The sequence below is a fragment of the Anticarsia gemmatalis genome, chromosome Z, assembly GCF_050436995.1.
Source record: "Anticarsia gemmatalis isolate Benzon Research Colony breed Stoneville strain chromosome Z, ilAntGemm2 primary, whole genome shotgun sequence".
NCBI lineage: Eukaryota > Metazoa > Arthropoda > Insecta > Lepidoptera > Erebidae > Anticarsia > Anticarsia gemmatalis.
In genome coordinates this window covers 18,159,842-18,176,774 of record NC_134776.1, presented here as the reverse complement: position 1 = coordinate 18,176,774, position 16,933 = coordinate 18,159,842, and the positions used below count along the sequence as shown (strand labels likewise).

General features: G+C 33.7%; 1 protein-coding gene across 1 annotated transcript in view; it reads left to right on the top strand.

The window, feature by feature from the left end:
* Positions 1–16,933, top strand: part of l(1)G0289 (plexin domain containing lethal (1) G0289) — a 59,289-nt gene that overhangs the window by 18,612 nt on the left and 23,744 nt on the right. Inside the window, exon 2 of the mRNA XM_076134330.1 lies at positions 6,803–6,997. Coding sequence (XP_075990445.1) covers positions 6,803–6,997 — 195 coding nt within the window. The remainder of the gene's footprint in view (positions 1–6,802; positions 6,998–16,933) is intronic.

Sequence of the window (16,933 nt, the reverse complement as noted above, 5' to 3'; positions counted from 1 at the left end):
ATATATATAACTATTGAGATTCGTGGAAAATGAAGATGAACAAGAGGATGTTTTCCTCAAATGTATCATTTCTATATATTTACCTGTTACTATTTAATCGTGAGTTGTTTTGATTGGATGGACCTTTTTATTGGAATATGATGATACTAAATCAGTGTTGCGTAATCTAAGCTGGGGAAATAACCAAGGAAAAAAGCTTTACTCGCGGTACATTTGTCCACTTTGGTAATTTACTTCAAGAGATTAAGTATTATTTTAGTAAGGTTCAGGCAGTCCTGGTTTATTTAATGAACATACGTACTATGTAGTATATAGGGTAGAAAAAATTGATGGGCTACGTAGAGAAAGTACTCAGTACTTTAAATATTGAAGATGATAAAGAAAGAGGAAAAATGCTTTATTTCCGAGGATAACACGGGTCGTTATTCAAACTTACTAAAATTGCAATTATAATACGCTTCTACTTACTTCATCATTAATAAAAATTATTAAGAAGTAATAAAGTAGTTTATAGATAATATTAATATTCTCGCCGCTAAAGAACGTAATCATTCAAATGTGGCGCTTACATATTCATTGGTTGCGCTTTGTCTGTCGTCCGATCAGTCAGTCAGGCAATCAGACTGTCACGCAACAGTTTTACTTCAATAGATAGCTCAACTGCTTCAGAACAGCCTTGATTCGTTAGATATTCCCGCATGTGCTGTTGCACGCTATTTGAGGAAAAGCCAGTTTACTATAATCCAAAGATAGTTATTTTATATTTATAGAAAAGTTTCATAACGCTTGTGTGATTACGACGTTTAATAAAACCTTGTAAGTTTGTTTTAATATTGGTTTTAATTTTGTGTGTTATACATAAAACCTTTAAGCCGACTCGACTTGATTCTTTGCCGAATTTCTTGTTATGTCTTCTGAAAACATTAGCAGAACTTCGCAAAATTCGTCGCTTTTCTTTAAAACTTCTTAGTTTCATTTCGAAATACCTCTTTCAGAAAAATATTGCGAATCCGCCTATAAACAAACACAGACTTATCCGGCAAACATAAATGAAACTTCAATAATATCTATCTTATATTTTTCTCTATTTTCCATTCTAAAGTCGGTTAGAACTAAGATAATTTGTATAAGATCGCAGATATATACAATAGGCACACTTGTTAACGGTAGTGGAGCAAGTGGCGTAGGCACATGTGATATATTTATCAAGGCGTAAGATCTCGTAATCATATTATTACAGTGCGATTGTTAAAGAGTGACGGCTTGATGGCGCTAATAGCCGTTGATAGGCATACGCGCCTACATGCCTAATGCTTTCCTCAATTGACTTGAATGTATTATCAAGTGCTGTTTATCTCGTTCTATAAATCAAAGAAACACTTTCGCCCTTGTTTTCTACTTAATATACAGACGTTTCCAATTTTAAGGTCCCGTCCAATTTTAAAAAGCTTAAGATTGCTGTCGGTGGGTGGATGTTTGATACTTTTTCTAAATTTGTTACCCACACAACTAGTTTTTACTAAAATTAGCACCTAGGACACATTTTCGGGAATTTTGTCTATACTTATGAAGTAGCTGAGCTAGTCTTAAATAATATAAGTAATTCAAAAGATTGCAGAATTCAATGTTAGTTACGTTTTTACCAACAATTTTTTCGAATATAGGTGTTTGTCAAACATTTCGATTACAACATATTTTAGTTTTGACCCCAGGAATTCTAGTCAAGCTAGTAGAAATAGGTACATGATTACATACAAATTAAACGTAAGCCGTACTACATTGTTTAGTATTTAATTAAACGACGCAACGGTAAGGACACATGCACTACACTTGTGCGTCTTTTATAATCCATACGTAGGATCGGCTTGCGTTACCAGTAAGAGCAAGTACTATAGCATCACTATGTAGCATCACTACATAGTATAATACAAAGTACCTTTCCGCTCTCTGTCTCTATGTATTCGCATATCTTTAAATCTACGTAACGGATTTGGGAGCGATTTTCTAAATAGATAGAGATATTTAAGAGGAAAGTTTAGATTTAAAAAAAAAAATCTTTTTAAACCGCTCAAAGCCGAGCCGCTAGCTATTTTATTTTTCCAAATGTTGCTTTGTTTGTGAAAACTGGCCAAAATTTTAAGTTTTGATTTATCCTAACTTGCCTAGTTAAAGTATTTATATATTCAGCTGCCCACTGAACTTGGAACCCATTTTGATGTCAACTCTCATGTTTTAATATGTATATTATGTTAGATGTAACCTGGATAAGCGCGTGAGATATCTGAAAGTACGTGTTATCGATATAAGATATTTACGTTAAAAGTACAAGGTATTGTCGAAAGCTTAACGTTTAAAGGCAGTATTAGCATATTTATTTCTTATTATCTTTACACTTACTAACAATAACTCTCACATACATAAAAAATAACAAACAAATTTGTTCTACATACGGGTCAATGTTATCACTAAATAAAACTGTGAAATTGTTATCGATAACCCCTAATACTTTCCGCCACGGTATAGAGTTAACTTGTGTACATAACCCCGGTTCACACGAAATGTCATTGACTCCTGTTTTGATTACAATTAGTACTCATAACATGAATTAGTGGACTCGCCGGTGTGAACTACCGCCTACCATACCGAGTAATATTTACAAATGGGTGCTTCCTGTTATATCAATTAATATGAGCTCGTGTTAAGCGCGGCTTAATTTGTTTGCATCTAGTTTGGATGCCGCTAATATTGGAACGTTTATTAGAATTAGTTGTGACCCCTTTCTTAACGCGTTTAGTTTGTTCGTTACTGGAGTCCCGCTTAACTCTTGCTCGGTGTTTGTTTATGACATACATTATTAGTGCATACATTTGTTTATTAGTACATACATAACTTCATCTCGTTCTCCCTTCATAACACAATCTATATACACTATTGATAGTAATATAATAGGTTTAGCGTATGCTTTATGATAAACAATCATCTAATGTATGGGTTTCCAACGGAGTTGACATCGCTTCTAGTGGGCGCTGGTACCTAGCATAGAGAACTGTAGGAAAAAGATAAAATTTCTGTACTTTTATGTTAAGAGAGTGCTTGAATTGTCGAATAATTTCTGAATCTATGTATGTATGGTCTAAAATCGAGACTACAGTAGTCATATTTTACTACATAATTGAATTTGAATAAAAAAGAATATTTCGCAGTAACCTTAAAATAAATATTATTATCTCCACCAATGGGAACAATTGACTGATTGCGGAGTAAATATAACAAAAGGGCTTTTTATTTCCGTCTTTACTTTAGCTTTATATCGAAATCTTCAAAAGTGTGGCCATGAATGAACAAGCATGTACTAAAAGAATAGTATTAAAATGCCAAACTAAGTAATTTCATAAATTTTGTGGTTGTAAGCAGTACTTAGGAACAAACATCGGCGTATTTACTTTGAAATCAAAAGTATCGTTTTGTAAAATATTTGATTACAGTATAATTGCGTGTGTATTATGGAATGTGAAACACTACCTTGTGTGTCTAGGTGAAATTGGACACCATAGCCTTCAACTAGGCAAGCTACGCTGCAGAACAGTGCATAATGCATCGTTAGCACATACCTAGTGTATGTTAATTACATCATTTTATTATAAGAAACATATATTCCTTGTATTCATAGTTATATTATATAATTTTATCCAATAGGCTCTACCGTTAAAGTTTAAAAGATGACAGAGTGTCTATCTGCTTCCGTTTCGCGGCTGAACTAATTGTAACAAAATTTAACATGCAAATAATAGAAGAACGCGGATCGAACTCAAACTTTTTCTACGATTTCAGCCTCTTATTGCTTCAATCCATTAATTATAAGAGGATCTAATGCCAATATTACCAAACACATTTAGGTGTAGACATCTTTATTGTTTTATAAAGGATGTTTGTACAAAGAGACATGGCAATCATCGTCGCTATGCAATCTAATTTTGCCCTACGTCCGTCCTGCAAAAGGTTATGTGAAATCTGCGAATTTCCTTCCAAATGAGGAACATACGGAATAAAAACAACAAAACCATCATTGTCCTCTTTGTCATGTTTACATACGATTAGCATATAAATGTGTATCGTGTAACAATTGGAGATATAAGTGTCAATGACACCTCGTAGTGAGACCTACACAACGAGTGTATTGTCGTGTACAACACGCGTTGTTCTAGAGGACCTTAGAGTGGGCAGAGAATTGAAGATAGTGCATACGATAAATATTAACTTTATAAGCCCTAAGCTAGGTAAGGAAAACATCGTGGTGAAACCTTGCATGCCTAAAATTTGTTTTTATTGAGAGAATTTCATGCAAAGTCCCCAACCCGCACTTGGCCAGTGTGGTGGACTCAAGGCCTATCCCCTCCCTTGTTTGGGAGGAGAGCCTTGCCCAGCAGTGGGACAGTAAAGGGTTAAAAAAAATCGCTAGCTTAATCCATAAACTTTATTGCTACGGTAGTTGAATACAACTATATATTGTCTGTGAGTGTTGTTATCGTTTTTATATGAGAAAGCCTTACTACATTTGGCTGATCTTAAATTGTACTAGTTAGGTATTGAAGATGATGACCTACTGATGTTTTTAAGACAGTTCAAGCATTCCCAGAATCTCTTAAATTCGGATCATGTCGCTTCTTTCAACAGAAACTTTTAAATAAACAATGTGAGTCACATTGGAGATAAAGAATTTTTAAACATACGTTGCTAAAATTAAATCATCATCGCGCTATCAGAGTCGAACAACTTTCCGTAACCATCAATATAATACTCGTATATTATCTCAAAAAAGTCCCAGTTTCATAGCTTTAATATTTGTTCTATAGCATATTCAATAGATCAGTGTTTCTTACCCTGTTGTGGGACCCCAGGGTTCGCAAACGTCTCTGAAGGAAATTGGAAGTGATATATTTTTCTTGTTTACGAGGTTCTTCAAATTGTGCCTGGTTTCTTATGGGTCCGCGGACTAATGCTCGCTCTTCTGGCGGAAGAATCCCAGATAACCCTGCACTCCAATCAGAGAGCTGGTGTATGCTATGGTTAATGTATTAGCCACGTAAATAAAAGGGATCACGGAATGCAACGTAAAGAAACGCTGCATTATATAAAGTGACAGTAAATGTTTTAAAATCCTGTAAATATTCCATTAGATAAACCGATACTTATTCATAAGTTGTTACCATAAAACTATTTATGAATTCCTTTATATCTTCAAACAAAACAATAGAAATATCTAACGATTGCAAACAGTGATTGAATGTAGGCGAGTATAAATTGATCAGTCAATTATTATGCAGACAATCACACATTTTATTTAACGTACATCATGGTTTCAATCTACTTGTAAATTATGTCTGACTCATATGAATACCTACTACTGATCAGTATACGTAAATAGGTGACAACTAGTGTACGTCAAATTGATGGTCACTATTCAGAACATTGATGCTTTGACGTTACGTGTCAATTTAAATTAAGGGAGAAAACAATGTAAAGCGTAGTTTTCAAATAGTTGCCAACTGAGATATGTGATAGCCCGGTTTTAAATAAAATACCTACCATTATTTTACCCGCTTCCTTTTCGATGTTCTTCTTTTTTATTATTAATACAGTCTGAATTATTCTCTATTTGATAAACTATTGACAAGTAATTTAAATAGTTATTTTAAGCCTTTTAAAATAATAAACAGGACATAAGAATGGGCCCACTAAATGTCGTGGTAAGAATTTAAAAAAAGTAATGTAGTCTCATGTCTATATTATTATAAGCTCATGGTGTCTTGTAGTCCTAGTAGTTCCTGCTGACAAAATGACCGATTATAATTATTGATTAACTACGTGAAGTGATAACTCTATCTAATTTTTGTACAACTAGAAATATAACACGATTTTATCTCGTCATACTTTACGCAGCTATTTATTTTATAATGTTCTGATTAGATGACTATTATAATATTCTTATTATTTTTTCAAATGTTGATAGCCGTACATATTATCCTTGGTAGGTAGTTAGGTACTCAATGTAGTAAAATGTAAATTATGAACAATTATAAACTATTAATAAATAAATAATACTAGGATTTTCCTTCCTGGACACATACTTATTTTACCAGCATTATCATAGCACTGTGTTTTAAGGATAAATCGATTGCTAGTAGTAATTTACTATCTTAATCAAGCAACTTGGTTGTATCAAATCAGCAGAAAATCAATTCAGATAGCATTACAGTTCTATGATGATATTCTCCTTGCATTCCTTTGCACACTGGTATTTTAACCATTGTGCAAAAACAAACATACTGATAACCTTTTATTATGATAAACTTTTTGTCTTTGGTAATTAGTGTTGTTAGTAATAACGCTTGTTGCGATTTGATTATCATAAGCGTACGTCAGGGACTAGCCCGCATGAATTTTATTGTCTCTTTCTTCGTCTAATAATTTATACAATTAATTAATTTAACCATAATAAATATGTTCTTCTCCAAAAACTCGTGTGGAAATGTGGTTCAAATATTCCACTGATTTCTGCTACGGTGCATTGTATTCCAGAATCGAAATCTAATCTCTCATAGGCAAATATTTTCTTTCGAACGTTTGTGTCCGTAGAAGACAGAGTAGAGAAAGACAGGGCATATGTAAGCAAATCTTGGATACAGACACAAAAGTACAGGCATTGCTATTATAAAACTTTGGTGAAAAAGACTTAAGAATTTGTTAAAATCTTTCACTTCTATACATCAAACAACTAAACAACTATTTTTTTTCTCCCTAGCGTGGAATGAGGAGTACACACTAGACACGGGCAGCTCGAGCCCGTTCCGCTATGACATCGTGACCCTGGACCACAGCCGTCATCGCCGAGATGTGCCCAACAACGGCACGATGGCCGCCGCCGCCCCTGCCGCCCCGGCGACTCCTAACGTCACTGTAGCTGTACCACCTAAGGCCACCGTTGCTCCTACCGAAAGTAAGTAAATTTTTAATTTATTCGTTCATCTGCAGTTATTTATTGTACCTATTAATATGACTTTGCGATTCTTTTCTTTCAGCGATTCAGTTTCTTTTTTTCATTTAATGGCGATTCTGTTGTTATTCCGCTAATTTCAAAGTTGCCAGACAAACTCGGTCTTAATGAATTTACAAGAAGAGTAGGAGTAGGAGTATGAGTTTAACTACAAAGTATACATAAAAGAGAAAAGAATAGTAAAATATAACTGCATATTATATTATACATGTGTTTCTACCTTGGTTGATTTGACACTATTGATCAATTCGCTAACTAACTAAGGTAATCATAAACGTCAACATTTCACGTGAACAAATAAATAATTGTATCTATTGTGAGCTTGATAAACGCTTTCCAAACATTTGAACCAGTCACGTATTTTGAGACTATAACATTATCATGTTATCTAAAAAGTAATCTTATAATGACAAACATTTAACGTAATACTAAGCCTGCTACTATACTTTGTAACACAGATTTACATATAAGAGTGAGCAAGGAAGACGTGCGTCTCATAATCTCTCATCCTTAATTGCAGGAAATGTAGTTGAATCATAAAATTAATTATAACTGTTATCGTTCTTTCCTTCTACTGGTTCTCACGTGACGCAACCAGACGGGCAAATATGCAATAAACAGCCTCTCGAACAACATCTGTTAGATCTTGTTAGTACTTGAGCTCAGGGCTTAGGTTTCATAAGATCCTAAGGCTTATGGAGAGCGAAAACCATGCACCCACTTGAAAATTCACACACCTCACTGGATTGCGGGAGATAAATAGGCGTGCTATGTTTCTTTTAGCCGAGTTTCGTAACAATTATGATGTTCGTTACTTATCTGTTTTAATAGAACATTGAATTTGGACTTTCGTGAATTATAGCAGGATTAAATATAAAATAAATTTTGTTTAAACGGAGCTTGTAAATGAGAGTAACGTATAAACAATATAAAATTTCGTGCGTAGTTTTACTTTTCGTTAAGCTATATTAGGTTTCCTATACTTAAGAAGTTATGTAGTGAGTCAGAAATATGTAGAATGCTATGCTCTAACACGGGGTTAAATTATATTACAAGATTTTTTGTTTAAGAAGCGAGTGTTTGTTTATAAAGCACAATAACCGCCACGTCCATTGTCGTATTGTCGCCATAGTATATACCGACAGAGATTCCAATGTAATAATTGTTCAATTAACTATTGGAGAATGCACAAACAACTATAATCAACGTATGATTAAATAATGAAGATTGATCATTCAGCTTTTAATTACTGTGTGCGTTGAACACAATTTTATAATGGTCTACTTTTTGTCTAGAGATTTTTAATACCCATCTTTAAGACTAGTTGGTAACTGGTTTTTTGTTGAAAAACTTGCTTTAATATTTTACCTGTATGTATGAACTTGAATTCCGTATTATACTGTACATTTCGCACTAATAATACAATAGCTTAGTAACTCAAAATACATTGACAGCTGCTACTAGACTTAACACTATAACCATACCGTATTTTTTTATTTGTTATAGAAAAATGATCTTTTCTATTTCATTTTTAAAACACAAAGGTCATTTAGTTTTTTTGTACCCCTAGAGAGTATAAACAAGTTATACGTCGATTCTGATAAAAGTTGTATTTGGAGTTACAGCACAATTGTATTATTAGTGCGATATGTATATTGAAATTTTGAGGTAACTTTGCCTTTAAATATCTTTGTGTTGAAAGATTCTACTGATAATATCTCTATTTGGTAAACAATTGGCCATGCTTACACAATATTAATAAATATATTGGAAATATGCTAAACATGTAGTCATCGCTCGTATCCTTGACTTAATGGTAATTATGTTTGGGCTAGTCTACGGAGAGGTAAAGCAGATTCTTGCTGTCTTATCACATCTAATATGTTCAAGATAATAAATATTAGCGTGGTTAAGCGATGTTATGTGGTAAGCACTAGCAGAATAATTGCTATGTGCACTTTTTGAGATCGTAACCTTTTCTCTAAAACCCGTATGATGAACAAGCAGATTTTTTATACGAAGTGCACAATCTACAGTGGTAAAGCAATACACGGTGAACAAAAGTCGCTAAAATTCAAATGCTATGTGCGCCAGTCATGATATAATTGGACGAGAAAATGTTTTATAATATCTCATCGTTTCAGTTTTTCCACTATTTTTTAATTGACAATGTTGGTTTTTAGTACATTTTTTGGCTGGAGAACACTAAACATATCATTAAAATTCTGCCGATTACCACTGATACTATTACATACGAGCGATAAATCCTGACTATCGTTGAATACTACACTAGAAAATCATTCTCGAAAATATCTTAGACAACACAAATATCAAGGAAGTTTATTACTCAATGAATATTATGATTTTAGTTATATCTGTGATTATGATTAATACACGAACATGCCTCTTCTTTTGTTATTGTTTGTACGTTGATACGATGCATAAATAACAATATTAAGTCATCTCGGGTATTATTGGATACGTATCAACTGTTTTTATAAACCACTTGTTATAATATACAAGACAAGTCTTGATGAGAACCAAGCGGAATGACAAGTTAGTTAAGCTACACACATATTCCGTATGTTCATCACAATTCGGTTTAAGGGTCGGTTCACGTCTGGCGGAAGAGTGTTGGGCGTAACCTAATTAGTATGGGCTTCTCGCCGATGCATCGTCGCTCGAGTGTAAACGATCGAGTGTTTTTCTATACGTTTGTTTGTTCTGGCGTAACCGAACGCGACCGATAATACGCAACGTATGTTCTTTCAGATAAGAACCAACCCTATACATTCAGATGCGGTGATCTCGAGCGGCATTTTTCCCAAACACTCATGTACACATATTCGGTTTTGCCCCCTAGCTAGACCGTTTAATGCCAAACCGAATGCTTAATATTATACAGTTTTAGTTTCAAAAGTAATTATGCATTTAAATGTGAATATTTTTCCTTGTACATTTCTGGTAATCGTTGTGCTTTGTGGTGGAGTAAGCCACGATTTATCGAAGACTTGTTTATGAGAAATAACCATAGAATCGATATCTGTTTGTGACTGTTTATAGCAGAGTTTATATGACTTTGTTTCAAATTATTATTGTTTATGCTGTAATAATATTCATCCAAGCGTGACTCATTTGTTTGCAATACATGTTTCAGTTTATATTTAGAACTTTCTACACCTAACGTACTAGGATCGTCGTAACGTAGTAGGATTCCCACTCAAAGATAGACGAGATTTATCTGCGTTCTTTACGTTATTAAACAATAAGTCCTTTCTAAATTAAGAAGCTAGACACAACTTGAACTTTAAATAGATCAGTAGCAGAAATCTGTACAGTCGGTACTGTCCAGTATCGAGAGTTTGACATTTAAAATGTACTGCAAAATTAGTTCTGACGGAGCCCGGTAGTGGCGATAATCAGATTTTCGTGTAAAATTTCACGATAACTAGCCGGTTGTCGGTAGTCGATAGTAATAGAGTATCGAGCTACTGGTCAATAACCTCAATCAAACTCAATTTCGCGCATCAATATTGTTACAGCATAGCTCTTAATTTATTGATCTGGTACGCAACATGTGTGCACTAACAGATCGTGGAAAACTAGGGGACTTTGTGCCCCCTTTAAATTTGTCACTCACACAATGCTCCGGTCCAGGTCCCTTCACGCACACTAAAAGAATAGATACAATATGTGTATACATTTTCACTTTAGTACCTCCGTCGAACGTGGTAGTAAAATGTTTTGAGTGCGCAATATCAAAAAACCATATATCACGTTACAAAGTCGTCACATGTGCCCTTTTAGAAATTACATAATCAATTGTATTGTATCAAAATATACACAACTGGTTTTGATATAAAAATGTCTTTAATAGCTGCTGCGAATTTTCCTTAATCAAGTCTTTTTTTTAAATAAATTATTTATTCAGCTTGCGAAAACATATTTTTGCTGGCGTACGAACTAGTCACATGATGACTTAAGTCCTCCATTGAAATTGATACCGGTTTTCTAGAAATTACGATGTCTGTGGCACAGTGGCTACCGTGGTCGCTACGCACGTGCCGGGTTTGATTCCCACATTTATCAAATTGGTGTGTGATGTAAAATTGGTTTTTGCTACCTGTATTTCACTAAGTCCATTATTAGTATGTTGCAAAAGTCCCCGTAAAGCAGGTCCTTTTATATTTATTGTGTTTCAAAAACAAATTATTATTTAGGAAATGGTGGTTTTGTAATTGGATCTCTGTCTACCCCTGTGAAAAAAGGGCGCAAATTTATGTATGGTGGTGGTCAAATCCAAAAATTGGCTAATTTATAAACACAAACGAATGCTAATTTATTATATATGCTCTTGCAAATAGCTGTGCGATGCAAAGCGATAACTATGTGACATTTAATTATGATAAGGCCCTGAATGTTTGCTTTCTTTTAATCTATATGTACATTGTACAGAGTTTATTAATAAATATGTACCAGTTTTGTACGTAAACGTTGAAACATTTGTTGTTCATTCTCAAGGCTCGTCTAGGCGATAATTTCTAGAGCATACATCATGTACATATATTTATGACCATAATATACATACATTGTGACGTCATCGTCATACCATAATTCTTAAGTTTAAAAACTATCTAAACGTATCTACAATATTCTACGGTCGTGAATTATCCTATGTAAATACGAGTATATCGTGACATATTATTTTTTTATTTTTGCTGGATATGAAATAGTTTCGAATAGGTCGCATAAAAAATGATTCAATTAGGCTCATTAGTTTTTGTTTTATGAGCTTTTTTTTATTTATTTTCATTTATCCCGATGTCTATAACTGTAATGAATCGTGATTTAAAATATCCCTTTATGGCCAAAAACATATTTCATGATAGAATTGTTGTCAACATTGTCAACTATTATCTTGCGATCACTGAATTATTATTATTTATTAAGCCATGTCAAAGGCCTATAAAACTATACAGACAGTGATATTGCAGTTTTCACATGTAATAGTAACTTTGAAAACAGTCATTGTATTCTGCTCATATAATATGGCTCTATTATTTACATTAGTAGTACTAATGTAGATATTTTACCATCATTATAAGTCTACGTTATGACAATTGCTGTATTAAATCATGAAATTACTTCAATCAGTAACAATTGACTATACTAGTACGGGCGTTATGAACGCGAAAATTCGTAATGATAGATAGATGTACAGTATATGTAAGTATTTCACGCGATAACTACTGAAATAATTCTTATGAAATTAGTCTACACGGAAAGTTTCATGCTCTTTATTAAAATACAGTATTACTTGATCCAGCAGTGAATATAACTCAAAGTTATGACGCAGTTGAGTAAAATTAATTACAATGGTCTTAAAAAAATTGCGGTCTTGATCGTAGTCTGATATTTCGATTTCAATTAAATCTATACGCGGTAGACCAGATTTGACGCGCGGAAACCAGATTTTAAGATTTGACTTTGACTTTTATTTACACATTGGAGTGTCTAACTGTAGGAAAAAGCCTTTTCGTTTTTTTCCATATTCAAGCCCTATCGGCAGTGAGTTTTTCTGACCAATAATTTTATTATTTAATACTTTTTGTCTCGGGAAATCTTTGGGGTCAGTTATTGATAACGAAACTCGCAAGCAGGAGCTAGTTAAGGATATCTTATCTTAGGGGTGGGGGTGCCAGTTAATGCCTGGCTGACACTTCGACCATTCCTGATCCTTTGTGTCACCCCCTCTTTTGCTACTCTAGGCGTTGGGGGGCAGAGCAGAACTTAATAGTTTTGCTATGCACCCCATCGGAAGCAGCCTGTAGTCTTTTGGTTTAGGGTAGCCGCATCCTAGAAGATCCATTCTTTTCCTTCCAAAGCATCACACTAGTTACCTAGTTAAGGATAACAAAGTTTATATTATATGCTCATAATATAAATACAGATGCGCTCCAATTACGAGTTTAATTGAAATTGTTTGGTCAATCTGTTGACCATCTAAGCACACAAGCCTGTTTATTAATGATCTTGGCAAATAAAACGCTCAGTGTGGAAGGATTCATGAACATAAATGCGTTGAATCAATATTTACGACCAATCAGTTTCTTTGTTTGGTTTTAAGATGACGTTCAATGAATTTGTTTTGTGCAATTTTGGCTTTGCGATAATTCTCCCCAAAATTTGTTATAATAATAAATCAAATTATGGAATGAGATCGGCTGTAAGATATTTATCATTAAAATTATAATCGGGGACAAATCAATGGTAACTTTGCAATCATTCTAACGCTAGCCTGTAGTAGTGCCCTTAAAGTTGACATAAATACATGCAAAAACTCACGCTGTTTCACCAAAAAGAGTAGGTAGAGACGAAATAACGCCATTTGTAATAACCCTTACAAACTTAAAGTTGACATACTTACCAGCTTAATCATTTTAGAGATAAAAGACATATCTAATAAAGTTTCATATGATAGTTTAGACATACACGTACTTATGTCCCATTAATTGCAAATCATAGCAAAGAAAACCACATCAAAATCGGTTCATAAGTTCTCGAGATACGCGCCATACAGACGTGCCGGAAACGCCTACTTACACTATTAATAAAACAAAAGACATAGCGTGATTGTTTGAACAAATCGTTGGCGCCTTTATCAACCATAAAAACTTGACAATCGTACCTATTATCATGATAACATCAAACCAGCGATATAGTTTAAGGTATTTTAAATAATACATGAAATTATTTACTTCCGTAGTGAGATAATAACATTTTTTTGGTCATTTTTGTCGAGTATATTATGATTACTGCGATGTACACGTTCGGATTTTCGTGCTTGCGTATAACAGATCGCCTAGTTTTCCATTATTCAATTTCCAGTTGGATCCTTTTTAAATAATTAACAGGTGTCAAATGTTAAGTACCTTCGCCACCCGTGAACTTTGCATAGAAGACCCTCTTCTAACCCCTGGATTCTGAGTACACTTAGTGGTAGTTTATCTTTTCAATAGCGTTTATTTATATGAGTTTAAACGCTATTGAATAGATAAACTACCATTAAATGTACCTCAGAAACCGGGGGTAAGTTATCTGACTGTAATTCGCGTGTCGAGGTAGCATTAACTCGAGCTGTTACTGTATTGAGTTATTTTCTCATTACATTATCACACTTTTTAAGTTATCTACTAGTCATACTACATTACACTACAGTTAGTTGTGAAGTACAGTCGAAGCGGAAATGTTTAAGCTATTACATAAAGTTTTAATTAAATATCAATCAGGCAATCGTAATCAAATTATGATAGACAATTATGAAAACATATGATTTACGATCTCTAAGTAAAATGTTGGCCAGTAATTTTGACAGTTCTTTTCATTTATTGAAACATATGACACATAGTTAAGTGGGGACTTAGCGTTACTTCAAGAACTGTTGCATCACGAAATTTTCCTTTACCGTTGGAACAAGTGATTCTCGAAAATGGATAGGCCATCACTACTCTATTAAATCTAGATCAATAAAAATCCGAATTATAAGCCTATCAATCGCCTCATTATAATAGTGAGAATTCTTGCAGAGAAGTCTTGCGTAAGTTACCGAAATTATGTACAGACATTTTTATATGGTACATATCATAAAGCGATATAATGATTGCAAGTAGTAAGTGTAGTTGCTTGCAGGGCCGATCAGTGAGAACGTAAGTAGTTCAGCAACGGTGCTCGTGTCAAGGTTCCATCATATATAGCGTGCGACTGGTTTCTGATTATATTACGAGAGGATACTGTGCTATGTGCGATTATAAACTGGCTTGTATTGATGCTAATTGAAGAGACTAGCTAAGACGACTTGATTACAAAGGTTTCGAAGCGATTTTGGGCGAATACTTTACATTGAGGCATCAAAACACCTCAATAATTCAAGTTTAAAAGCGAGTCTTTTATTTGAAACTAGCTGACCCGCGCAACTTTGCTTGCGTCCAATAAGAAAGAATGGGTGAATTTTTTCCCCGTTTTTGTAACATTAATTACTGGTACTGATGATATATAGCCTATGTCCCTTCTCGGGTATCAAAATATCTCCATACCAAATTTCATGCAAATTGGTTCAGTAGTTTAGGCGTGATTGAGTAGCAGACAGACAGACAGAGTTACTTTCGCATTTAAAATATTATTAGTATAATAGTATGGATGAAACAGTACCGAATAATATACGTTTGAGGCACCTAAACACCTCTATTTTATATGTTTTAGAGTGATTTTGAAAAGAAAATAGCGAATATTTCACGTTATGACCGATCAGCGTCAGTTCATCTTGGTTCAAAAGTATATGATATACAGACCAGTCACGTTTTTGCAAAACGCTATTGCCGAGTAGCCAAACTATTCAATTGTTGACCTAGTGCGAATTTCTCAAGCCAGTCTTAACAATATAATCAACAATAAACTCGCAAATGACATTAGCCGTGGCATTACACTCTCGAAATCAAAGAAAACGACTTTGTCTAGAACTAATTTTACAAGTCAACTTTTTTGTTACCAACATAATTACTGATAAAAACTCCTTTCATTCACTTTGAGAGGAGACACTTTCCCAGCAGTGGGACAGTGGGATCTCATATATTATGCTTTTACTTGAACGCAATTCTCAACCTTCTAATTTCATAAACATAATCTACAAAGACCAATAAGGTGACATCATAAGGTAATAAAAACGCCAATTCATTGTATATTCAGCTGTTACTTTAGTTTAAAATTATTTACTATGTATCATTTCTTATGGAAGTATGTATACACTTTCGTGTACTCTATACAAGGCATATATTATTATGTAACTAATAACACAAAAACACCTCAAAGAGTATTAAACAGATTTTTATCCAATTTTCACCAATAGCCTAGGTGATAAGAAAATTTCAACATATAATTTGTCTAAACGTATGATTGTTAAAGCTTTAATAGTTCGAACAGGAAAATGTCTACTAGTCCACTAGTAAATATAATAGTTTGAATCCAATCTCGGCTTTTTTTTTCTCGTAACTATTTTCGTGATAAGTTATTTCATAAGCAAAAAGTGTTTTTCAAAGTTCCTTTAAAACGGAGCTAGGAACCTTTTGATTGGAAACAGTTTTAAACACGACCAAAAATGACTATAATATGATGAATCATTAAAACGTATGAATCACACCATTTAGTCATATAAACTTAAAATCAATCTACAATCCAGATTGAATTATTTTCAATTAGGAGTATTATTATATGTAAGTCAAGTGTTATGTGGGTGGGTCATTGACCTTAACTTATCCTTTTTGAGATACATCATTTTATTAATCATGGATAACACGAGGTGACGGTAAAGTATCTACAATTTTTTTGCGGTAGACTTGTGATCGAGAGATCTTTAGTTATTAACCTTTTGATCTGGCAAAGTTCATCCAATATACTATTTTACTGGAGCATTAAAGGTATTCTTAAATTATTTATATCTTATATTCAAAATCGTTTTTAACGAGCATGAACATCGTGCACGAAATACAAGCGTATTTCTACAGACTTGTTAAATCGGCATACAGTTATCGAAACTATTGTAGACAATACCTCGACGATAATGCACGTCTATTGCCAATAAGTATGCCGAGCGATCAATACTAACTGCATAATTTTCAATGTTACTATAATAAAGACGGAACATCTTTATGGAAAACAACGATGTTTTCTAAAAAAAATAGTTGGTTTTATATTCACGTAATAGAAGAGGTCCTTGCAGATGTCCTCCTCCCAAAGTGAGCATAGGAGCTCTCCGTTGGTTACTTTAGAATATAGTTACTGTAAGAAAATTTGGATAAATAGGGTTAATTTAATTATACGAATAAG